Consider the following 27,599-nt stretch of genomic DNA (forward strand, 5'->3'; position numbering starts at 1 on the left):
GAATGGCAAACCACTTCATAGGGCCAAGAAAGTAGTTGTGTGTCACTATCACGCAATGACCATGACCGTCAGGAATAAGAGTGTGACCATGAGGAATACGACTATGAAGAAGAATAAGGTAATATCATAATGAATCCCAGCTACATGCTAAGAAGCCATAATGCTGATTTTCAACTCGTACTTACTAAAACATAAAAACTAAATATTTAGATATAAAATATATTTAAATAAAAAAGAAATCTTGAGACCCCGATTTTTTGGAAAAAGTTCCTTCCTATTGATGGAAACATTGCAACCACGCCAATGAATGACAAGAAATAATGGACGCCATCGTGAAGCGGCGCACCACGCCGCTTACCATTGGCCGATTTAATTACATCGTCGTCTATGCTTGTGGTTATATTTATTTATCTATGGTCGGTAGATACGAGTACCTAATCTACCTACTCGCATTTAACCTATGTTTAATGCTCTAAGCTCACGGAACATAATTTATTGTCATTATTTTCATGAAACGACATTATTGGTTACAATATATAATAGCGAGGTCCTTTCTTTTAAAATACAGCGTGTACTTATTATAACATGGCAGAAATATCTCGCTTCTCTTGTTACGACTACTATTGACCCTATTCTCATATTTGTGGTATTTTCAAGATTTACATACTATTTTAGGCTAAAGTATGTTCCGTATTGTTCTGTCATTTTCCAATATTGAAAAATGCGATAGTCAAAAAACAAACTTTATCATTTAGATAAGCTGTAACTATTTTATGAATAATTTAAGAAAAGTGTTCTAGCTTCTACGTTGATGCAGCAACTAAGCAACACAACCATACCTTAACCATCCATACATATGTCTATAGAATAAAAAGTCCGACCCAAACCATAAACAAAAAGAAAGATGGCTGCCATTAATGTCAGCACTTCAGCGGTAGCAGTCATCTTTGATTTTGTATATTATTTTCATTATTTTGTGTTAGAAAGTTACGATATATCAAAATTTACATGATATTACGGAATTGATTAATTAGTTGAAGTTAAGTATATTTTGTGATGTTGTGCAAATGTGTTAAGTGGTCTATAAGTTATGCTGCCATGAACAATGCAGCAAAACAACTGCATAGACAGACACTGAATATTTTTCATTGTTTGTAATGTGAACTTGTGAAGTGTATAGCTAATTGTGAACTTTATTTTATATTGTGATATAAATGCACCACAAAATGCCGCAAATGTCTATATGCAGGATGTGTCTGGGTACAGACCTCCGCATGATTACGATCGCCGGTACGCCTTTACAGGCAGTTTATGAGAAAGTTACTGAGGCTGAGGTAAATAATTACATATTGCACGTTTAATTTAACCCAAACGTATACATAATTATATTTATTTATTTTGTATATTTAAGAATGCTATGGCAAACTTTTTTAAAATTAAAGAAGTTTGCCATAGCATTCTCCGCTTCATACTTGAATCTGTTCGACGATCGCCCTGGACGTTGAATACAAAGGGGCGCCATGTGACCTAAAAAAAGAGCAATGAACTCAAATCACCAGTTTTTAAGGCGAATTTCATATAAGCTAGCTATATACAATAGGGCGCGCAGGCGTAATCGGCGCCCCCGTTACTATTAGCGACTTTTAGTCTACCCCTGTCTGTTGTACCCCTATTCTCCACTGGTACAACAAGTAGGAACCTAGAATTGTATTGTGTGTATGAGTGGTTATTTTACTTGCAGATGTTAATCAGAAATAATAGACAGTTTTATTATAATTTGTATAGATAAGAACTTTTTTATAGATTACATCAACCTTTAAAGTGTTATTTTAAAAGTTTATGTAATCTATAAAAAAGGTTCTTATTTTATTTTTATAGATTTTCATAACTATTTCAGTTGCTTGACAACATGAAGCCAGTGGTAGCATGTTACATCTGCCTTGCCCAGCTCAAGAGATGCCGCACCTTCATGGAGAAGTCTGTCAAGGCGGATGAAGTATTAAACGGCATATTAATGAATAGTAAGGTAAGCTACAGTTATGCGTATTTTTCATATAAAAATGTTAAAAATCCACATTTTTCATATAGAAGTTCTACTGCATACATATTTTTCTATATACTTCTATATGAAAAACATGGATTTTTATGATATATTTTTAGTAGTAGTACTTTTAGTCACAGTTTAAACTGAAAAGTGACCACGAAAATCTGTGTAGTAAACTTTGACTACTTTGTGTAATGGTGAACTAATATTTTCTAATAAAATACATGTATAGATAGATCCTATACTTAATTTGTCATGGTAATATTTTATTGGCTAATAAATAAAAGAAATTGATAAAAATGTGTGAATATTAGCTGCAGCTAATATTCACATATTTTAAAATACCATTATATTTATGTGCTTTACAAATTTTTCTGTTTCTCCTAATAGTTAGCTAGTAGAGATTTGTATCACATTAAATTCGCTATTTGTTTAAAAGTATGTTTTAACTTGGAACAATAAAGTTTAACAAATAAATACTTTGTTAACTCTTACAGCTTACAATCAAGTCTGTAGCCCGGATCGACCGTAACGCTTACAAACTGAACCATCCGCTGTCGATCAAAGTGATACCATCCGAAGATCAGGAAGAACTGGATGTGAGGAAGGTGAAGAAGGAGTTGGAATTTGAGTTCGCCGGTGCCGATGTAAGCCATGTGGAGATCAACTTTGACCAACAAACAGGTATACATATGTGATGTGTAGCTAAACACATGGACAGGAATTCCATATATTTAGGTAGGAGCTAGGAAAAATGGTTCATGCTGCTCCCCCTTGTTCCTGGCAGAAGAGGCAAACCCAAGAAGTCCTAGCTTGATGTCGTTAGGAATGATACGTATGCCATTGGTCAGACAACTAGGGATACCAATAAACTTGCCAAGTGGAGAAGGATATGTAAGAAAGCTGACCCTGGACTCCGACGGTTCACACATAAAACTCTCAGATGAGAGACATGTATATTGTAGTTGAGCCAGGAATAACGACGTGCGTCATCAATCTCTTTTGGTATGTAGTTATTAAAGTCATGTCAAATGACTTTTAATCTGACACCAGTGTTGCAACGTAACACTAATATATATATACCACAACGTAAATTCGTCCTCCTAATTTGTAATATATATATAAGTCCTATTGTTAATTGACGTCCTTGGAGAAAAGGCTGCGGTGAAGTTTGTTGCGCCGCTTCTTCTTCAGTTGCGCTTTGGAAGCCGGCAGTAGACTTAGTTTAAGTAATTTTTTTGACGTCAATAAGTGATGTATATCATCCTAAATTGAATAAAGAATTTAAAAAAAAACTCGAAAAGTAGGTTAAATATTTGTTGAGTAGAAGGTCTTTACATAGTCATCCTTTTTCACGAGTTTCTCCATTACCAGATTACCCACAACTCAATGAGCCAATCGTAAACATAGACGAGAAGTTTGGGCAACCAGTCGTCGCACAAGTCTTGGACGTTGGCTTTCTGAAAGAGGAGGGGAAGGAAGAACCTGCAGGTATTTGTGTATTTATTTTATTTTAATGCAAAAAGATGGAGTGGTGATGGTGTAATGGTTAAGACACCCGCCTGTGGATCGAAAAGGCCCGGGTTCATGGGTGCAACATTGTGTCATGTTTATCATATTAAAGCATTGTCATCCAAAGTAATAATGTGAACAAAATTTCAACCCAATAAGTTGAAACAAAATTCAGTTACAAGAATCAACCCCAACATTATAAGTCATCATCAGGGGGTGCCATCTTCGAGTTGAAGTTTGGAGGTCAGCATACGGAAACCCTCGCGGCTTTGGGCCGCTATTTTCAGTTGGTTGTATCCAAGTCCGGTCCAATCCTTTATGTCATCAAACCACTTTCGTCGAGGGCGACCAGGATAAAAGCTTGTTATTTTTCATACAAAATTTATCACCAATTTTTAACCCTATAGGGGTCGTATTTTGAAAAATTTCTTTCTTATCTGAGCTCCACGTAATAACTTAAAGCTGATGTCCAAATTTAGCGTTTATAGCTTCTATGGTTTAGGCTGGGCGTTGTTTAGTAAAAAAAACGCTTGTTCTTATATATGTATAGGTTTTTTAAATTTTATATAATAAACAGGTTAGATATGAATATTGATTGTTTCAGTGTCCGACACTGACGACTTCCGGGATGCGGTGTCGGATGACGATGTACCGTTACGACCAGCTGTCAAAAAGCGAAAAAGAAATTCTGACGGCGAAGTGAAACCGAAGAAGGTGAAAGTGGAGGGTGCTAAGAAGGCGTCAGCTAAGAGGACAGGCAAACAGAAACGTAAGTGTTAGCGTAAGTTCTAATAATAATAATAATTTTCAATGTAACTATTGGCATAGAAATTATTTAGTTATGTTGTTTCGACATATTGTGCAACGTCACGCGGGTGTTGATTCTACTAACGATAAATCAATGTGTCTCACTAGTGGTCCTTGTTACGTGTTAATAAGAGCTATTGTTGAAAAACACGCCAAAATCTGTGTTGGGGTCAACAAGCCAGATGTGTGTGTGTGTGTGTACATATAAAATTTTGACGTGAATCGTGAAAATAATGTCGTGTAACTACTTTAATGCCTTTAGTTTCTTGAAAATTAGGCTTGAATGTCGAATCCAGTTCAACGACACCGCTCCCACCCAGCAAAATGACGTTCATTGAAATTTGAACTTTATATCATAGACACAAGACATACTTTACATTGACAACTAGTTGCCAGCTTGTCAATGTAAATTATGTCTACTGTGGACGCTATAAAAGCTCACTTTTCAATTAACGTTATTGTTGTATTGGGACTGGTGGAGCTGTTATAACAACTATAGCACAATAATAGAGGCAGACTTGATATTAAATTGTTTATATAGAAACTAGACCTCCAAGCAATATATTTTCTTATATTTTGTCATCTGTGGCATGAAACACATTCTCTACAGAATTCGCTGGGTAAAAAATAAAATTCATAAAGATATATAAATAATCAAACTAATTTTTGTATGTCCGTCTGTCTATCATTCTGTCTGTATGTATGTTTGTTCGCGAATCATGCAAAAACTACTGGATGCAATTTGATGCGTTTATCACAGTTGTACAGCGTATGGTGTAACTTAAAATCTGGTATAATTATTACCAATCGCGATACGTTGCTTAGAAACCTAATAAACGCGGACAAAGTCGCGGGCAAAAAACTAGTTTATACATATATACTTTGAGCATAATTAATGAAATCATATACAGAAATAATTATATTATAAACGATATAGTTTCTCAATAGACATTTGATTCAAGTCTCCACTATATGTGCAAATAAATTTATTTATTTACTGTGCTTAGTTTACACGATGTATATAAATATTTACATGACTATGTTATTTATCCAATAGCGAATACACACGTTATTTAAAACTTATATTTCCTAACAAAGTATAAATATTTGCTTTGAAAGAAATGATAATAAAATGTTGAATCTAGATTAAAATTGGTACGAAGATTTTATATGCAGTTAAATTGCATTTTCTATCTAATTTTAGCAAAACCTGCAAATTTATTACTATATCTAGTAAGTAGTACATTTTTAATATAACTTTATACTATGCACATTTAGAATTTTTGGTAATTTAGAGATTCGTTTTGTCCTCTGAAAACCTCCGACGTGTCTCAAACAATAGAAGATTGCTTCAATTTTTGTTATTGACGTATGTCAATCTCCAGAATTAATTTTTTATAATTCATAAATATTTATTAATAATATTTTATTAACTTCTCAATTAGACATATAAACGTTTTGGATTACTTAATCGTGTAAGCTTTTGCATAAATAGAGAGTACAGGAAATTGCAACTTTAAATCCTAATACAAAATTTAAAAAAAACACATGTTTTTTTTCCTGTAGTGTGTATAATAAATATTAAACCATCAAAATATATTAAGAGCCTGTTCGGGTTTGATTAAAGTCAATTCCTGTATTCATAATATTTGCGTTTTTTTGACAAAATTAATAGTATAATTGTTTTACTCCTTTTTTTTAAATATTCTGTTTCATATGACATGAACATTTGCACTTGTAAGACATCTTCTCTTGTAGGTTATTGGTGTAAAAGTCAAGTCAGATGCCTTTAGGTGTCTTGAATTTCTATTCAAAGACCACCACACGATCTGACACAAGCTGAGCAATAACACACTTCATTCAGTTTTCAGTTATGAATGAGCTTGAAGTGCATTTTGCACATTGTGAGAAGCCAGTGTTTCTCACATGATAAGAAGAAGACTATGAATAAGTGTTAAGACGAAATGTGTTATTTTAAAATAATTTCCTTCAATCGAATTGTTTCTCACTCGATAAGATGAGAAATATTTATGGATAATGCATTGGAGAGAGAATGTAAGTTTTAAATGATTTCCTTCAGTCGAAAGCATTTGTCACTCGATAAGATGAAGAACATTTATGTGTAACTGTTAAGAAGGAATGTAGATTTTAAATTATTTCTATCAGTGAAGTGTGTTTCTCACTCGGTAAGAAGAAGAATGCTAATGGATAAGTATGATGAACGGGCATAGGTTTTAAATTTTCCTTCAGTGGATAATTAAAATCTTATGTAACATGAGTGAGATCGACGATGTGCTATTTTACTCGAGTCAATGGTAATGAGTGAGAAAGAGCGATATGTTGCGTGTAAAAGGTTCACTTGTGTATTTGTGGCTAAAATCAACGGCAGGCCTCTGTCTGTTTGCTTCTCTTTCTCTTATTTATGTTGTTAGTAAAGAAAAAGTGTTCGTGTCATGTCTGCAGATTGTTGTTTATTATGCACAACCTGTATCAGTTAAAATATGTTATTATTATTCTTCGTGAAATGATTATAAAATTCAAATATGCTTTGGCCATGTTTCTCATTATAATGCGATGAGAAATAATATGTTTTGGCCCCGTTTCTCATTAGAATGTAATGAAAAATAAATACATAAAATTGATAAGCAGCTAACAATGCACTTTCGCATAGTTTTAAATTAGATTTATTAATTTTGTCAAAATACGCGCCATTTTGTAACGCCTGACTTTGCAGGAGTGTGTTTCTCTATTTATTTTATTAATCTTAAACATTGGCAACGTAATTTTTTTTTAATTGACAGTAACCCATTTGACATCTCGTAATGAAATTCTCGAGAATCTCGTTGTTCTGTGGTCTGGATGTTTCCAGATTTATAGTTAACATATTATAGTATTGTTTTATTGATCAACTCTCTTATATATAAATGTCAGACTACAGTTGTATTTTGTAAACTCTTTATTGCACAAAGAAAAACAGTAAAAAAGAGAAAGAAATATGTTTTTTAATAAATAAATTTTACGTTGCCAACTTTTGACTGTGTTAAGAGGACTTTAACGCAAAGTCACGCGGTATTTTTTTTTTCTATATTAAGCTCCCATTCAATTTACCCTAATTTATGGGTACATGCTCAGTTTTTGCAACACCTTGTCCGGTACGTACACGTTGTTTACGAACTAAAATCTATGTATGTAATACTATAGAGAAAGTATAAAGCCCGTTCGATGTTGAATGATGCCTGAGATAAAAAAAAATACAACCATAGACACTTTTTACTTTATGTAACTAAAAATAAAGGTATATATTTTTTGTCAAAATCTAAAATAATGACACGTCGATATGTTTAAAATAATCTTTTGTGATGTCATTGTGTGAAATGGAGCTGCTCATTGTAATATACATATTCGTGTTAGCACAAAAAGTATTTCGAAATTCTGGATGGATCCTTCTTAAATCGAGTCTGAAACTGTTAAATATCTCCTTTATTCTGTGGGCGAATCGTTCGTATATGAAGTGTACTGTCGTTCAAACGCCTGATGTCGAAACATTCTGTCGGCGAAATGTTCGGAAAACCGTTTCAGACTCTCTTGAATCGAAATTTTAATAATCTGACCATTAGATCAAGTTTTGCTTATATTCTGACGTTGGCAAAATTATCGTTTTGGCGAACGACGGAGCCATGACACTTAAAAAAAATTACAAACTATTTTTAATTTTATTTTAAAAAACTAAATTAAAAACTTAGAAGCTGTCATCCTCTTATCTGTTAGAAAACATCTTATGGTTTCCAAACATAGCTAACACTCTATTAAATTCCGTATGTAAAAAAAAAGATTAAAATCAGTTCAGCCGTTTGGCTGCTACGATTACACGAACAGACATACAGATACACAGACACGGGAAACTTATAACTCCTCTCCTTCTATCGTCGGGGGATAAAAACAGATGTTTCAAAATTTATTTAAAAATTTTATTTTTACCGTCTTCTAGCTTTTTCCCGCGACTTCGCCGGCGTGTATTTTCACCCCCCATTATAGTCATTCGGTGGTTGATTTTTGTAAAAAATAGTAGCCATGTTTGAACTTAGGTCCTCAACCACATGCATACCAAATTTCATTAAAATCGGCCTTGAAAGGTTTAGCCGTGAAAGCTGAACAAATAGACATACTTTCGCATTTACCGAAACGTATACTATTAGTATGGATAAGCATGTAGTATAGTGTATGGATGTATCAAAAAACTTTAACACAGAGGTGGATAATAAAGTGACATTCCCAGTCTAGTATACTTACATTGTAATTACGTTTTACGTAGGTACCATAAGTTGCACTCTGAATTAACGTACGTTCACCATTATCTGTAGTAGAAAAGTTGATTTTAGTGTAATATTATAAGTAACTGGCTTTTGCTCGCGGCTACGCTGGCTTGAATAACCCACAGGAACATTTAAACGTTGCGTCATTTTTCCGGGATGATAGGTACTATGATAGGTATTTCAAACTACATGTATGCTTTTCAAGATGAACGGTTGTGCAGAAAAAGCGAGCTAACAAAATAAACAAAGTTACTTTCTCATTTTTATGATTATAGTTGGGAAGTTGGATAATAATTTACACAAGTGTTTAATAATACAAAATACAAAATTTCAAATTAGTCACTATAAATGTAAACAAATTGGAAATTCGTAACTGTCGTTTAATTAACTCTAAAAAGTTTGACTGATTTCTAAATCAGAATATATCCTAATAGTAAGTGTATTGTGTGTTAATAAATGAAATCACATTTTTGTCACTATAATTGAAAGTTTCTTTTGAGTCTATCGAAGTCGTTATGTCATTTAGATCGATAATCGCTTATGATAAATTTTATTTTACTTGCCAACCGTTTTGGCTTAAGTACCATGTACCTTATTTACAATTTGACCTATATAACTTAACCTACTTTCACACTAGTAAGGTCGGGGATTTTCTTTTCAAACTGAAAGCTCAATGTGAAGATATGTCGTGGTATTTTCGTGGAGCTCCAATAGATGCTCTGCATCGGCTATCCCCAAGCCTCGGACCAAACATTGAGAATCTACAAGGAGATTGGGAATTAAGTATAATAGTTTTATTAGTTGTTTCACCTGTTCGTGTACGCAGTATGTAACAGTGATTTTGTGAAAGTAATTTCTGTCTATTAGAACTAGAAAAAGATATGTAATTTAGCCTCACACTTTGACTGCTACAAAATTGTCCTACAACAAAACTGTCCTACGAAATTTGAACCAGTACTTTCGTTGCACCGATCATTAAGATGGTCGTAATCTTTCTTAATGCAGACTAAGTGTTGATGTAAATTGTAAATGTAGACAGATGAGGAACGGGTCCAATGTGACATGTCGGAAAAAAGTTACGGACTGAGTGCGCATATGTCAAAGTACACCGCAGAACATACAGGTGGGAAACCTCATAAACGTGTGGTTTCTCATCGTGTTTCTCATCGCCCTACACAAGTACAATCATAATTATATTACAGGATTAATCTATTTTAACTAATAAATTTGTAATTAAGGAAATATACAATTTATGATAATATGTATATTTAAAAAAACAACAGCGGCGTGTTGTTCCGCCCTAAAACAGGACCACTCCATATCCTCCAGGTGGATATTGTACGAGGCGACTTAGGGATAAACAGCCTAGGCAGCCGTAAGGCAACAATAGCATTCCCTAGGAGGGTTGACGACAGTCAGGCGGTCGTTTGTTAAATCACAAACGTATCTTCAAAATTTTACGGTTTTACGCTGACCCCGGATTATCGGCTTCACAACCCCGAACGAAACCGGGAACGTCCAGAGATGAAAGAGATGTATATAAAAAGAACAAAGAACAACATTCTCATACGTATTTGTGATAAAGTCCTCTTTCTGGCAAAACTCTTCAGTGCATTTAAACTGAAATATGGCGATGTGATAAGTATCCTATTTTTATCACCGCTCCACAGGTATCAGACTTATAAAGAAACGCAAAACCGACGACCAAGAACACACCCAAGTTCGTACAATAATTTTCAAAAGGCTGCGCGCGTGTCGGATCTGCCAAACGAAATTTTCAACAGAGGATGAGCTGCAAGCCCATCTTAAAGAACACAGGCCTTACGTGTGCGACATTTGTCAAAAGAGATTCCGAACGAACCCGCTCTTAAAGCAACATTTGATTATACATAGCGGTGAGAAACCTTTTCAGTGCTACGAATGCGGGACTCAGTTCAGTCGCCCTCACCATCTGCGCAATCATTTTAGAACCCACACAGGCGAGCTGCCTTACGAATGCGAAGTTTGTCATCGTAGATTCAATAACTCCAGTAATCTTAGACAACATATAAAGAGGCATACAGGCGAGAAACCTTACCAATGCGATGTATGTCAGCGGAAATTTGCACAGAAAAATACGTTGCAGAAACATTTGAGGACCCACGCTCCTGGTAGATGTAATGATTTACAAAATACAAGAGAGAAACCCTATAAATGTGCAGAGTGTGGGGCTGGATTTGTTCGAATTTATCATTTAAAACGCCATTTGACTATACATACTGGCGAGAAACCATTTGACTGTAGCGTTTGTTATAGAAAATTTAATAGAAAAAGTACTCTGACAACACATTTGAAAACGCACACGATTGAGCCTAAACCATATGATTTTATCTAGCGAGGCTGTGAAGTTGAAAATAATTTAAAATACAGAAACACTTTTGATACACATTATTTTTTTTTTTAATGTTGTCTGTAAAAATACCATGTTACATAATTTATTAAATAAATTAAATTAACTTAATTACTTTTATTACGTACCATTTAACAAAACTATAGACCTCTATTTAAAAATAAAGTCATTAGATGTTTTTCTCACTGTTTCGATAGGTGAATGCCGTTTATTTCTATAAAAAATCAAATATTTACTTTCGTATGCTGTAGTAAAAATCACTAGAATATAAAGAGAATCTAGAAATCTTAGAAATGAACACCTAGAATGAACAAGTTGCTAGATTATTTCCGAAATTAACGAAGAACGACATAATCGGCTATATTTAATTTTGTCATATTCTTAGGATTTGACTTTGATATATGTCAATAAACTTTATAGATGTTAACATACATACATGATATTTTTTTCCGAACCGTATATGGTGACCTTTCTTTGAAAACTGCTTTTCTTTTACAAAAGCAGTTCACGCTAAATAAAACCGTTTAAATGCTTGTGATAAAGTCCTCGGAAACAAAGTCTTATTTTTATTTGTCCCGTATATCCGTGTAAAGTAAGTAGAACAACTTTTTCAACAGGTGGTGTCCCAAACATAGTGACAGAAGGATCGGAGTCTAAGCTAGCCTTGTCTCTAGAACAAGTAACTGTAGACAATCGCCGCCAATATCAGTGTCAGTTTTGTCAAAAATTAATTATCAATAAGGGACACATGAGAGCCCATCTCAGGGTGCATACTGGTGAGAAACCATTCAATTGCACTTATTGTGCCGCCAGCTTCGGACGTGTCTACCACTTGAAGCGACACATGAAAATCCACGTCAGCGAGGCACCACACAAATGTAGTTATTGCACGCGTAGTTTCAAACGAGAAGACAATCTTAAATCACATATAAAAATTCAACATCAAACCGCGATAAAAACTGAGAAACCAGAAAAAATTAAGACGACTCAGCGCAATCTGCAAAATGTTTGGGCAGATGTTAAACCTCACGTTTGCGGGGAATGTGGCGTTGCATTCAAGTTTTATAAGGAACTGAAAAAACATTCGGTAATACACACAGGAGAAATATTTTACGAATGCGATTATTGTCAGCAAACGTTTGCTAAAAAGTTTCAATTGAAATCGCATATAATAAAACACATGGACGAAACGAAAATCAAATGTGACATTTGCACTCTTAAATTTTCTGAACAGAGTGTTTTGGACGAGCATATGAATATGCATGCCGCGGAAATTAAAATGAAGACAGATAGTAATGCTAGTAAAATCATATATAGTGAAAAGGATGAAGTGAAACGTTTCGAATGTAATGAGTGCGGAGAGCGGTTCGCTAAAAGATACCGTTTGACACGACATTCGTTATTACATGGTAGGGATGCGGCTCATGAATGTATATTTTGTCATTGCAAATTTTACCAACGGGCTAATTTGAGGATACATTTGAGAAAACATACCGGCAAGGTAATCCTCAAGTGTGACTCCTGTCCCCGCAGATTCTTGGACAACGAGAAGCTAGAGAACCATAAGAAAAAGCACGTTGGTGAAAGACCAAAAAGTATTTATGAATTGAAGCCGTACCTTTGCTTCCAATGTGGTGCTAGGTTTTCTCGACGTTACCATCTCAACAGACACATTCAAATGCATGACAACTCGATTTACGCATGCAATTTCTGTGCCTTGAAATTCAACGACAAAGTCGCTATGAAAGTGCATCTAAAAACACACGCTGCTGAGAAAAAACACGAATGCGAGATTTGTTTACGTAGATTTATGAAAAAGGTCACTTTACAAAAACATTTAGAGAAACACAACAACGAATCAAATGGCGTTAAAAAAGAAAAGAAGGAGAAGAAACCAGAAGATATGTCTACCGTATGCACCGTATGTGGGATTGTGTTGACACGAGGATACCAATACCAAAAACATATGTTACAACACACGGGCGTAAAACCTTACGAATGTAAAATTTGTCAAAGAAGCTTCACACAAAGATGCTCTTTAGCGGCTCACGTGAGGAGACACACTGGCATAAAACCATATGAATGTCCAGTCTGCCAACACAGGTTTTACGAGAAAAATAATTTGGTGACGCACATGACTAAACACTCTGATGAGAAACCTCACGCGTGTAACGCATGTGACCGTAGGTTTAAGAGAAGAGACGTAATGCTTTTGCACCAACAAACACATTCGGGCGAGCGACCACACGAGTGTCAAATTTGCTACCGCAGGTTTGCCCTGAAGAAAACTATGAAAAAACATTTGAATACACACAAAGATGTGAAGATCGAGAGTTGCGAATAGTTTTTTTAAAACGAGAACATTTTATTAAAACGAGGTTTAATCTTTAGTTTGTATAAGTATATACTGTAGTTATTTTTCTATTATATATTTTTTTTGCATATTAAGTTATAATATTCATATTAGATTAGTTTATATAATTATTATACAATTGTATTGAAATAAGTCATATGGCAAAATTAATAAAGTTAAATAATGAATAAACCGAACTTAAATTATAAAACATTACTCCTCGCCTGAATCTCTGTTAATTAAATGAAACCATTTACCATATAAACAGACTAAGCCAGAAACCCTCTCTGAAATATATATTTGTGATTTTTATGTGTTAGGTTAAATGCAGAAAACGCTCATATCTCTTCTCGTCCCAGGCGGTAATCAAAAGTTATTATTGACGTATTTGTGATGAAGTCCTCTGAAACACAATTATTTATATTAAAAAGAAAGAATATTTTGAAATATCCATGTAAACTTTCTCTATACAGGTGGTGTACGGTCCTTAGAAGCAACTAAGCAAGGTCTTCTATCACTAGAAAATGTTACAATTAATAACAAGATATGCTACAAATGTCAATTTTGCCAAAAAATATTTGTTCATAAGAGTCACATGCGCGAACATCTGACTATACATACCGGCGAGAGATCTTTCAATTGCAATCATTGCACCGCTAGCTTCCGTCGGGTTTATCATTTAAAAAGGCACATGAGAACACACAGTGGTGAGAAACCACATAAGTGTGAATTTTGTATTTCGAAATTCAGTAGACTAGACCATCTGAAGCAGCATTTATCAACACACACAGACGTAGCGCCGTATAGCTGCGATTTGTGTCACTGGCGATTTGCGCGTGAAGACAAATTAAAATTGCACGTTAAAAATCATGAAAAAAATGAATCTACTAATAAAACTAAAAATGCAAATAAAGTAAGTTACAATGATAAAAATGAATTTAGTGAGATAAAACCTTATATTTGCACGGAATGCGGAATTGCATTTAGTCGAAACAAAGAGCTGAGGAAACATTCGGTGTTGCATTTCGGCGAGACAATTTACGAATGTGATTATTGTCAAAATAGATTTGTGAAAAAAAATGAATTAAGAGTACATATAAGCAGACATGTTGATAAGACGAAATACGAATGCGATGTTTGTCGCAGCAAATTTACCAAAAAGGATGTATTCGATGAACATTTAAAGTCGCATACTGATGATTTACAAATAGAATCGTGTTCCGTTGTTTTTAAAGAGGAATATAATGACAACAAACAAAATTTCCGATGCAAACAATGCGGGGCTGGGTTCAATAATAACTACAGATTGAAGAGACACTTAATAGTTCACAGTGGTGAGGCAATTTACGAATGTATATTTTGTCATTGTAAATTTAATCAAAAGGTTCAGTTAAGGATACACCTGAAAAGGCACACTGGAGAGCGATATTACAAATGCGAGTTGTGCCCGCGTAAATTTCCCAAGAAAGAAGAGTTAGATGACCACGTGAAAACGCATGACGGCGAGAATCCAAAAACTATATATGAACTGAAACCATTTCTTTGCAATCAATGTGGCGCTCGATTCCAACGGAACTACCATTTACAAAGACATATAGTATCACATACAAGAAAAGTACTTCACGAATGCAGTTTCTGTCGTTGTAAATTTAATTTTAAAAATGATTTGGAAACTCATCTTTGTACACATGATTTGAAATATGAATGCGATGTCTGCCACCGTACATTTATTAACAAGAGAAGCTTAAAAAATCATTTGAACAAACATGAAGAAACTAACAGCGGAACTGGTGAGAATGCCGAGAAACCGCGAAAAACATACAACGTGAAGGTCATGTGCAATGTTTGCGGAATTGTGCTGAACCATAAACACAGCTTGAAAAGACATTTACTACAACACACCGGCGAGAAACCTTTCCAATGTAAGATTTGTAATAAGAGTTTCACTCAAAACAGTTCACTGACTGTACATTTAAAAAGGCACACTGGGGAGAGACCTTTTGAATGCAACATATGTCATTACAAATTTTTAGAAAGAAGCAATTTCACGAAACACATGGCGACACATTCCGATGAGAAACCTTACGAATGTAATGTTTGCAATCGTAAATTTAAAAGGAAAGATTCGCTGACTTTACATCATAAATTACATAGCGGTTTGAAACCTCACGAATGTATTGTATGTTTGAGAAAATTTGCCCTGAAGAAAACCATGAAAAAGCATTTACGCACACACAAGACTGAGAAGATTGAGAACTGGGTGTAATCAAATACTTCATTGACATTCGCTGCTCAATCTTGCTACATTAAATATTCTTGATTGACAGTTTGGTGAAATTAGGAAGTCGGCTGTTTAATTTACTTGTGATTTGTAACTTTTTTTTGCATCATTTTGTACTTTAGTTTAATTATTTATGTTTTTAGGTTAAAGTTTAATTATGATATTGTAAATAAGACCTTATAATACGTTTAGTATGTAATACTGCCTGAAAATCATACGATTCCTTTAAACTGAAAGTTGGAATAGTTTCTATGAGTAATTTCAAATGGAAAACAAAATAACAATATAAAAGAGTCTAGCTGGCGAGTGCTTTAAAAGATTATAAAAGTATTTAAAAGATTAACATTTTTATTTTCAATTTTATTGCTTTCGTTTGCTAATTTTGAATCACACTGTGTTACACACACATAATAAAGTGTTTACAACAACATGTCACATTTTTGTTTGTAATAACTTTATAGTACGTTGAATAACAATTACAATTAATAATTAATACCAGAAAGATACATGTAGTAGGTAGATACATGTACCTCTTACAATCAATCCAGCGATAGATTAAAGTTGTTTTTTATTAGACAACGGTATCAAATAAAGCAGGAAATCTTAAATTTAGAACATAAGGTATGAAAAATATTTTACATTTAATATTCTTTAGCGTACTTGTGATAAAGTCCTCTAAATATATAATTGTTTCAAATTCGATCGTTACAGTACTATTTAACTTTCTCTACACAGGTGACGAACCAAGTGTTTCTGATCAGAAATTCAAATGCAATTGCGGCGCGAGCTTCAGTCGTAAATACCATTTGAAGAGACATCAGAGCTCACACACTGACCTGAAACCCCATCAGTGTAACTTTTGTTCAGCCAGCTTCAGTGTGCATTATCATTTGAAAAGGCATTTAATAATACATAGCAATAAGTTCCCGTATAATTGTGAATATTGTCAGCGTCGATTTAAGCGTCCGGACCATTTAAAAGCACATATTAAAGTTCACGGAATAACCATTGAGAATGATTACAAACCGATTCCAGCTCCGATAACAATTCAGAATCAGGTTATAGAGAAACTAGGTTATAATAACTATTCAATTCCAGTCCCAATATCCAGTGAGAATCTAATTATAGGTGAACAAACGGACAATAATGACTGTCTGATTCCAGTCAGATGTGAGGCTTATGTAAATTCTAATTATGCTGAAAAAATGGGCGAACATGAAGCAAAAGACAATATTCAAAATTTAATTAAAAGTGAAGCTAATGAGACATTTAAAGATGTCAGTAGTGATAAATTGTCAAATAAAATTGATAAATTGTCAGATGAAAATGATGGAAGCAATTCTGATTTAGTACAAACAAAAAGCAATTTAACTCCCAATTCGAATGTTTTGAAATCTCACCTCTGTAATGAATGCGGAGCGAAGTTCGGTCGCAGCAACCATTTGAAAAGGCATTTAATAATACACAGTCGGCAATTAACGTATGAGTGCATTGTTTGTCCCTCAACGTTTAATATTAAAAGTGAGTTAAAAGAACATTTTAGAACGACGCATAACATTGAAGGAACGTACGTATGTAGCATTTGTGGCCGTAAGTTCACTGTTAAAATCAACTTGGAAAGACACATACTGAAGCATATGGAGAATGACAAGGGCCATGTAACCAAATCTAATGAGGAGAACAGACCATCAATATGCAGCGTGTGTGGATTAATTTTAAATCGGAAATCTAATTTGAAAAAACACATGTTAATACACACTGGTGAGAAACCTTATAAATGTGACAAATGCAATAAGAGTTTTAATCAGAGCGGCACTTTGGCGACTCATTTAAAAATGCACGCTGGTATAAAACCATATGAATGCTCTGTATGTTATCATAAGTTTTTATCAAAGAATAATTTGCACAAACACCTGTCCAAACATTCAGACGAGAAACCTCACAAATGTATCTTTTGCAATCGCGAATTTAAAAGAAAAGACGTCATGAAGATGCACATGAAGACACACTCTAATGAGAAACCTCACGAATGTAATATATGTCAACGTAAATTCGCTCTGAAGAAATCCTTCACCAGACATGTTAAAAAACATGGGATTGAAAAGAGTCAAAATTAATTTTAATAATTTTAAAACAATTAATGATTAATGAATCTCACTTCATTGTACTTTTTCTCACACATACATAGTCTAAGAGATACACTACACACTAGAGGCGTTGGTGAAGACAAAAAAATACAATAAAAAAAATATTATATTTTTTGTCATAGTTGCTTTTATCAAAGAAATAATTTTAATTTCCCTTTGAATAAAATACACTTTTCTTATACGTTTCTCATAAAGTAGGTTGCACTATTGTAATTTTGAATAGTATTTTCGCATCTCCTTATTTGTAAATCTTTATATAATGATTGCTTTGTTATTGCGGTGAAGTCCTCTAAATCACAATACTTACAAAACTTTTTTAGATTCGATTTCACATTTTAATATACAATTGATTGATTACGCAGGTGATTCCCCAACAAACGTATTGAAAACTGGTCTTATAAGTAAGCCACCGGTTGATTTACCGTTAACTGAACAAGATAAAGAAATAACAACTGAATTGAAACGAATGAAATCTCTAACACTTACTACACATGAAGGTCTAAGCCGCTACGTGTGTCAATTCTGTAATGCCATATTTCAAAAGGAAAATCATATGCGATGCCATTTAAAACAACATAAACCTTACGAATGTGAATATTGTCAAAAGAGATATGTCAAAGAACACGACCTAAAGAGACATGTTCGAACGCACACCGGCGAAAAACCTTATAAATGTAATATATGTAAGCGCAGCTACGCACAGAAATATTACTTGACTACACATTCGAGAATGCATACAGGAGAGAGACCATATCAATGTAACTTTTGTGGCAAGAATTTCCGTACTTCGGGTCATTTGAAAATTCATTCAGTTATTCATGCTAAAGACAAATCTTACGAGTGTGACATTTGTCATAGTAAATTTAATCAGAAGGGAGGCTTAAAAATACATCTTAAAAAACATGCTGGCGACAAACCTTACGAATGTAAGATATGCCATGCTAGGTTTATACTCAAAGATGTCATGGAACGGCATGTGGTTAGACACGAGAAACCTGAAGAAAGACGTTTCCAATGTAACGTTTGTGGAAAGTGCTTTTTTGTAAGTGCCGATTTAAAGATTCACTTTAGAGTACATACCGGGGAGAAACCGTATGAGTGTAATATTTGTCATAAGAGATTTACTCAAAACTGCACTTTGACAGTGCACTTGAAAAGACACACTGGCGAGAAACATTACGAATGTAATTTTTGTCATCGCAGTTTTTATCAAAAAAGTAATTTGAACGTCCATTTGAAAAAACACACGGGCGAAAAGCCTTTTGAATGTAATATATGTCAACGTAAGTTTACTTTCAAAAATGTTTTAGAAAAACATTATAGAATTCACACAGGCGAGAAGCCTTACGAATGCAATATCTGTCATCGAAAATTTATTCAAAGCAGTCATTTGGCTACGCATAGAAAAGTACACGTTGATTAAAAAAGTAGTAAAATATATTAAAGGACGTTATTTCTTTGGACGGAGTTTTCTGTTTTGAATTTTATATTATGTAGGTTCACAATATAAATATTTATCAATCAGTAATGTAAAAAGTATTTTTTGAACCTTTAGAAATTTAAATCGTTGAACTCATAATTTTTGTAGCTATATCTGACTAAAGCAATTCTATATTCTTTAGGATTCCTGGTTACTTTACAAATAGCTCGGAATTATTTTTTACAAATATTTATTCTAAACGAATTATATAAAAAAAGCGTTTACTTCACTATTATTTTTGAATCTTTGCGATAAAGTCCTTAACGCTTTCTTATTTTGTGCATACTCATAGAATGATTTATGTCAAAATGTGTCCTTTCTTTAGTTAAGAGTAAGATGTATATGTTATGAAATTTATATAAAGGAAAAAACAAGACATTCGACACGTTTAATTATGTATAGCAATTGTACCGAACATACAAAAATAAATATTTTATTGAAAAGTATTGAACACTATTTCGTTTTTATTTCCTGCTCAGGTGGTCGCTTCAAAAGATTGGCAAAAGCTGAAAACCAGAGAAAATCCTCCACAGATATAAAACCTTTAAAAGAATCAATTCAATTTTCAAAAACGGATAGTATTAAATCGGAAACTGTGTTCCAAACTCGGCATCTAGAATCTGAATCAAACAATGATACGATTGAATGGAAACGGCTGAAATGTCTACAACGCATCGGAGAACATTACGAATGCCAGTTTTGTCAAAAAACATTCTCCAAAAAGAGACAGATGCTTGGACACTTGCCAGAACACAGACCGTACGAATGTGACGTTTGTCAAAAGAGGTTTCTGAGAGACAGTCATTTGCGGCAACATGCAAGAATACATACTGGCGAGAAACCTTACGAATGCGATATATGTCAATGTAGATTCTCAATCATGTTTAATTTGAAAAGGCATTTGATAAAGCATACAGGAGAGAAGCCTTACCAATGTAATGTATGCGGAATTCGTTTATGTAAAACTAGCGATTTAAATAGACACATGAGAACACACACTGGCGAATTACCCTTCGAATGTGATATCTGTCATCGTAGATTCAATCGAAAAGGCAATATGAAAACACATCTTAAACAACATACGGGCGAGAAACCCTACCAATGCAATATCTGCGGCGCTAGGTTCTGCCAAAGTGCTTCGCTGCAAATACATATAAGAAAACACACGGGTGAGAAACCTTTCGAATGTACCGTGTGTAATCGTAAATTCAGTCAAAAGGCTAATCTAACGACACACCTGAAGAGACATACTGGTGAGAAACCATACGAATGTAATATATGTCAACGCAGATTTAATCAAAAAGGCAATCTGTATACGCATGAAAAAAAGCACGCGAAGAAGTCTTTAGATTGTGATAAAATGTCTGAAACAAAGACCTCAGGATTACACTCGGAATCGTTAGGTCAAATCAAAAGTTAGACACTGAACTATTTTATCTATACCATATTCCTATGTTTTACAAATTTTAGTAATTACTTAGAGAATTTTTGGCTTTTGAAATCTATTTATCAATAAATAAATTTCAATTATTTTACAGTATATTATAAAAATATTTAATAGAATAGACAATACCAGGTTTTGTTTTTTATTTTCGCTGACTTGACACTCACACAGTCGTATTTATCTCACGAATTATTTTCATTCATAGATCTAATGTTTTGTAAATATATAGTTATTAAATAATTTCAAGAAATTAATTATTGTTTTAATTGATGAGCTTTCCTTATATAAACTATATAAAGAAAATTATAGTTCCTTTTTTACCATACGTATGTAATAAAGGTCTTTGAAAGTGACTTTATAATTCAGGAGCCAAAGCCTGTACTGTACTGTCTGTAAAAAATACCATAGCGTTGCGATAAAGTCCTCGAAAGAAGTAAGAGAAGACAACAAAATAATGTATAATTTATTCATAATATACTTATATTATACTATACGTAGTTCGTCAAACCGTGTATAATATTCTTATATGTTTTGTTCACTCAGGTTACAAGTTTACTAACATACATTCGTCCGAAGATGAAACCACAGCGAATAGGCGGCTCCAATCTCTTAAGATCATAAGAATAGGCAAGCGTTTGAAATACGTATGTGACTTTTGTAAACTATCGTTCGCAGAAAGAACACAGGTCCGTAAACATTTGATTAAAGAGCACAAACCATTTGAATGTAAAGTTTGTCATAAGAGATGGGAGAATGCAGCTCAATTCCTGAATCATGCTATAATACACACAGGTGAGAAACCTTACGAGTGTAAAGTATGCCATAGTAGATTTGCTGTCCAAGGTGGATTGAGAATTCATTCAAGCATGCATTCTGATGAAAAGCGGTTTCAGTGTAACATTTGTGGTAAACGGTTCCGTCTAAATTCCTTATTGAAAAGACATTTATCTACTCACACCGGGGAAGCACGCTACCAATGCCATATATGTCATCGCAAATTCACCCAGCGGGGCAGTATGTTGAGGCATGTAAAACGGCACAGCGGCGATAAACCTTATCAGTGTCATATTTGCAATCGTAAGTTGTGTGCGAAAGAAACTTTAGAAGTTCATTTAAGGACACACGCTGGCGAAAAACCTTTCTCGTGTGATTATTGCAAACGAAAGTTTACGCGAAAGCAAACTTTAAAAGCGCATTTAAAGAAACACCCCGCGGAAAGTATTAATTGAATGACTAACTACATAAATGAATCTGATCAAATGACGATTAAACATGTCTGATCGAGTTTATAACAAGTCTTGTTGTCAACTAAATGGATTTACCAAAAAAATCGAAGTATTTTTTTGTTATAATATTTCTGAATATGTTAACATTTACAATCAATAAGTTAGATTGAAATTAATTTTCAATAGCATCGCTTTTCAGAAGCAAGTTGGTTTTGCACAAAGAAATTAATTAAAGTAAAGTCACAATTATGTGAAACTGTATTTAAAATGATCAACAGTTCCTTAAAAACGCCTGAAAATTATAAGTTAATGCCGGCGTCAGTCAAAAACCAATAAACAGCTTCATAAACCCAAAAATATGCTCAAACGGTGGCAAAAGCAGAATTCTTGTAAAATAAATATTGTGTTTGCTCCGGACGCTTGGTGCTATAAACTAAACTTGTAATGTATGCAGAGAATAACAAAATAACCTATTACGGTAAAGTCCTCGAACACTATTAACGAACTTATTATGCATATTCGTAAAATTTTGAAAAACTTTTTCCACGACAGAACTCTAGATTTTTTACTCAATTGATGCATGATGCGAAAATGCGTGAGCTTACGTAATGCGTAAGCTCATGCATTTTTAAAACTACGAAAAAAACTAAAACTTTAGTGAAAAAATATGTTTCCTATTTATTACATCTGTGGTTCTGTCCCGACGTCATTAGTTACATCGAGGCTCATTTCGAATATCTTGTATATTCTTTGTCATTCTTATTATTGCATTTCCTACTCAGGTTACAAATTCACAAACATACACGTTTCTGAGGACGAAACAACAGCGAATAAACGACTTCAATCACTAAAACTTGTAAGAATAGGGAAGCAAATGGAGTACGTGTGTGATTTTTGTAAACTAACTTTCATTGAAAAAACAGACATTAGGAAACATTTAATAAAGAAACACAAACCTTTTGAATGTAAAATTTGTCACAAAAGATGGGGAACGGGCAATGAATTTCGTAGACATGTCATATTGCATACTGGCGAGAAACCTTACGAATGTGACGTGTGTCATAGTAGATTTGCTGTAATCGATGGATTGAGGATACATTCGAGCATGCATTCTGGCGAGAAACAATACCAGTGTAACATTTGCGGAGTTAGGTTTCGATTGAACGCGCATTTGAAGAGACATTTAATGACACACACCGGAGAAGCACGGTACGAATGTTATTTATGTCATCGCCGATTCACTCAGAAGTCCAACATGGTGAAACATATAAAACGCCACACCGGTGAGAAACCTTATCAATGTCATATATGTAATCGGAAATTAGCTGCTAAAACAACTTTGGAAATACATCTGCGGACGCATGCTGGCGAGAAACCGTACTCGTGTAATTTTTGTCAGCGCAAGTTCACTGAGAAGAAAACTTTGAATGCGCATTTAAAGAGGCACCATACGGAGGGCAAATGTGTTTATAGATAAGAGTTGTACATACATTTATGCATAGGCCACAGTTTTGTAATTTTATTATTGAGCGTAGTTGATGTACACTGTGGGCAAAAGCCGTATACTTTATGTTAAATGTAAAATTAAAAGCTGAACAGGTGCTTGGTTGGTGGTAGACAACATTAATAATACATTATCTGACTGCAGTTTGGGCGCAGTGCTACAGCAAAAAGAAAATGAAGTATGGAAACCACTCGCATTTTTCTCGAAGTCAATGAGCGAGACGCAACGGCGATACAGCGTGTACGATCGCGAATTACTAGCTATGTACACCGCTGTCAAACACCTACGACGTCTTATAGAGGGGAGCGAAGTGACCATTTACACCGATCACAAACCTCTAGTAAACGCCTTAACAAGACCGCCGAGCAACAGTGACACACCGAGAAGAGAGAGACAACTACATTATATCAGCCAGTTTTGTTCAAGAATCAAGTTCATACAAGGAGAAAAAAATCTAGCAGCCGATGCCATGTCACGCATAGAAGAAATAGATCTACTCACATGCATAGATTACGAAAAATTATCACAAGAACAGAAAAGAGATATCACCCTACAAGATTTGAAAAATCATCCGAAATTAACTTTTGCCGACACAATTCTGACAGGCGTCACTCAACCTATCACGTACGAGACATCGACAGGGAAAAATCGACTGTATCTACCACAAGCTTTTCGTTATGCCGCTTTCAAAGCGCAACACGAATTAAGCCATCCAGGAATACGCACGACGAGAAGAATAATGACTTCAAAATATTTTTGGCCGTCTATAAACAAGGACGTCGGAACATGGGCCAAATCCTGCATTGGTTGTCAGCGTGCGAAGATACATAGACATGTCGTCAGTCCCTTAGGCGAGTTTTCACCGGCAAGAAGATTTGAACATGTACATACAGACATCGTTGGACCTCTACCGATCTCGCAGGGATACCGCTACCTCGTCACAATCATCGATCGCAACACGAACTGGATGGAAGCGATACCGGTCAAAGAAATCACCGCCGAGATTGTTGCTCAAGCAGTCTATGAAGGATGGATATCGAGATTTGGATGTCCTTTACGAATCACCACGGACCAAGGACGGCAATTCGAGTCATCATTGTTCAATGCACTAATGAAGAAATGTGGCATAAGGCGCATAAGAACTACAGCCTATCATCCTCAAGCCAACGGAAAAGTGGAAAGATTCCATCGCACATTAAAGGCGGCATTGATGGCAAGAGAGGCCAGTACAAGGTGGATAGAAGATTTACCTACAGTTTTGCTTGGCATACGCACTGCACTACGTGACGACAACACTAGTCCTGCACTGATGACGTATGGTTCTACGCTACGAGTCCCGTTCGATTTCTTTGTACCTACAAAGTCAAAGAATGAAGACGCCCAATTCATCCGCCAGTTCACAGAAACAATGTCAACTCTATCACCTGTACAGAGAATAATCGCATCGAGTAAGAACCTCTTCGTATATAAGGAATTATCAACATGCAGTCATGTATTCGTCCGCAATGACACTGTGAGAAGCCCCTTGATAGCGCCATATGACGGTCCATACAGAGTGATAGAGCGAAACAACAAATATTTCAAGATTGAATTGCCACTTCGAGCATCCAATATATCCATAGATCGACTCAAACCGGCACACATAATCAAGCAAGATGACGACGTAGCGGCAAACGCGCAACCGAGCCATCCCCACTCCTCGAAACCCGCACCAGCAACGAGTACATCTCAGCGCTCACTATCTGCTCACACGCCGAGTGCGCCGCAACCACGTATTGTCAAGCCGAGAAAACAGGAAACAACAACTAGGCCGAAGATATCAAGACATGGAAGAGTAATCAAACCTTGTGTACGCTTCGCTTGAAGGGGGATAATGTGGAGCCCACAAACAGTTTGAGTAGAAACAACGCGACGCGACGCGCGCTCTGTTCAGCGCGCTCCCCACCACCGCGCGAGTTGTGCCGTGATGCGAATTACGGGTGCAGTATCAATGTTGTACTATAAATATATGTAAATATTGTAAAATAAATTATTCTACTTCCATTCTTCTCATTGGCATTTTATTTCGAGTAGTCTAAGCACACTACAACATGTTTATCTTATTTCACATTAAAGGCTAAATTTAAACAAGTTAGAAATATCAGTTAAACGTTTAAACTTATTGTAATGTTGTGAATAATTTGTGTATGTCATAATAATGTAGATATTTTTCTTTTGATATCTTGCGATAAAGTCCTCTAAAGTCACAACATTTTTAAATTTTTATTACAAATATGTTATGAAAATGTATTTATGATTTGCCAGGTGAGAAACAAAATGACGGAGGAGTAGCGAAAAAAAATGGAAAGCATTCGAGACGGAAAATATATGTTTGTAATATTTGTGGAAAAGTATTGAGTACCAGTTTCTCATTTAAAAGACATTTTACTACGCACAACAGTGAGAAACGTTACGAATGTACTGTATGTCATAGTAAATTTCACGAAAAGAATCATTTAAAATCACATATTAGGACGCATACTGGCGAGAAACCATTCAAATGTAATTTGTGTGAACATCAGTTTAATGAAAAGGCAACATTAGGTGCTCATCTAAGGACACATACTGGTGAGAAACCTTATAAATGCTCACATTGCTCTTCCAGTTTCGGACAAAGAAGCACTTTAGCACAACACATTCGGACGCACACAGGCGAGAAACCTCACAAGTGTCATGTGTGTGAACGTAGTTTTTCACAACACGGCAATTTATTGACACATCTGCGAACGCATAATGCTGTCAAGGCTTTTAAATGTGATCTTTGCCCACGCAAATTTAACTATTTGCATATACTGAAAGCACATGTAAGAATTCATACGGGCGAGAAACCTTATCAGTGTCATTTGTGTTCGAATAGTTTTCGTATTAAAAATAAATTGACTACGCATATTAAAACAAAGCACTCGTGAAATCATGACAGATGTGCCGATACCTCGTCAAAATCTTAGAAGTTTTTCACGAGCGTTTTGAACGCCGCCGTTGGCTATAATTAGTGTTTATTAAATAGTACCATACACGGTAATCAATTTAATTATCCTATTTTCTAAATAAGTTAGTACAGGTACAATGTTGATTTTACAAACGTTTAATAAAAAACAATGATTCTTTATTTTAAAAAATGTGCCACTCTAATGAAATGCTCACGCCGCGTTCAAACAGTCTTGAAATTCACCCATAATATCTTCAATACCTGACACATATTCCTTTTAGTCAAGTTTTACTGTCAGATTATGTATTTTCGCCTCCAAGCTTCCTAGATTCAAGAACGGTATTTATTTGTTTGTATTTATTTAGTAAATGAACATAATTATCGTGCTGCAATACAAGTCATGAAAGTTATATTGAACAGTATAACAAAACTGATATTTAAATGTGTTATTTATAATTCAAGAAGTTATACGATCGACAAAGTGATGAAAAAATCTTTAAAAAAATACATTTTTAGGGTGCCTCTCCTACACGTGAAGTAGGAATGGCTTTTTTCTTCATGTTTCCTATAGGGTGGGGTATCGTTTGAACTTTTTGGATTTCGTTAACCGTTCGTAAAATATTATACTTTAAAGTGCCAATTTTCGTTTTGTCAAGTGTCGCGAAACGGTTGTGACGTTTGAATATATGTTCGATGATTCATATATAACGAAATTAGAAGGAAAACTATTACACCTAAGTTGGCTTTATAAGTTTACAAGCAACAGTCGACCAACTGTATTCTTATATATATATTCGGTATTTGGTTGTTGTAGTAAACTACGAAACTCTACACTGTGCGTGGCCCAACACGCACTTGGCTGGTTTTATTTCTTAATTGTTCCTATAGGCTATTCTTACTTTTTATTATATAAATGACTTGTATATTTTAACATAATGTAGGGCATAAACAAATTGAAAATTATTTTACGTACTTTACATTCTTCGAAATAAAACAAGAACTAACGAAGTCAGCTACAAAGTCTCAAAGGTATCACAAATAGTTGATAAGTATGTTTTAAAATAAATCGGATTTGGATATTTCTGTTGTTTTATTCCTCATCCCTATTTATATGGTTACTTCGGGACTTCG

At 34.6% G+C, this 27,599-nt stretch overlaps 1 protein-coding gene across 9 annotated transcripts; it reads left to right on the forward strand.

Moving 5' to 3' along the window:
• The first annotated feature begins 892 nt into the window (after positions 1–892).
• Positions 893–27,547, forward strand: LOC128681937 (zinc finger protein 436-like). Of its 9 annotated transcripts, none has more exons than XM_053766267.2 (6): positions 893–1,334; positions 1,898–2,026; positions 2,542–2,728; positions 3,419–3,535; positions 4,161–4,325; positions 11,683–13,885. In XM_053766267.2, the coding sequence occupies exons 1-6, from the start codon at positions 1,215–1,217 to the stop codon at positions 13,407–13,409; spliced, it is 2,445 nt and encodes an 814-aa protein (XP_053622242.1). In that variant the 5' UTR covers positions 893–1,214; the 3' UTR covers positions 13,410–13,885. The 9 variants fall into 9 exon arrangements, with proteins under 9 accessions (XP_053622242.1, XP_053622249.1, XP_053622247.1 ...); XM_053766274.1 differs by lacking the exon at positions 11,683–13,885 and adding an exon at positions 25,805–27,547 and having other exon boundaries at positions 904–1,334; XM_053766272.1 differs by lacking the exon at positions 11,683–13,885 and adding an exon at positions 22,779–25,552 and having other exon boundaries at positions 904–1,334.
• The last annotated feature ends 52 nt before the right edge of the window (positions 27,548–27,599 follow it).

Source organism: Plodia interpunctella, chromosome 29, assembly GCF_027563975.2.
Source record: "Plodia interpunctella isolate USDA-ARS_2022_Savannah chromosome 29, ilPloInte3.2, whole genome shotgun sequence".
Lineage (NCBI taxonomy): Eukaryota > Metazoa > Arthropoda > Insecta > Lepidoptera > Pyralidae > Plodia > Plodia interpunctella.

Coding starts and splice junctions, on each gene's coding strand:
- LOC128681937 (XM_053766265.1), top strand. CDS start 1,215: ATGCACCACAAAATGCCGCAAATGTCTATATGCAGGATGTGTCTGGGT. Junction 2,027..2,541: donor GCATATTAATGAATAGTAAG/GTAAGCTACAGT, acceptor TAACTCTTACAG/CTTACAATCAAGTCTGTAGC. Junction 3,536..4,160: donor GGGGAAGGAAGAACCTGCAG/GTATTTGTGTAT, acceptor TGATTGTTTCAG/TGTCCGACACTGACGACTTC.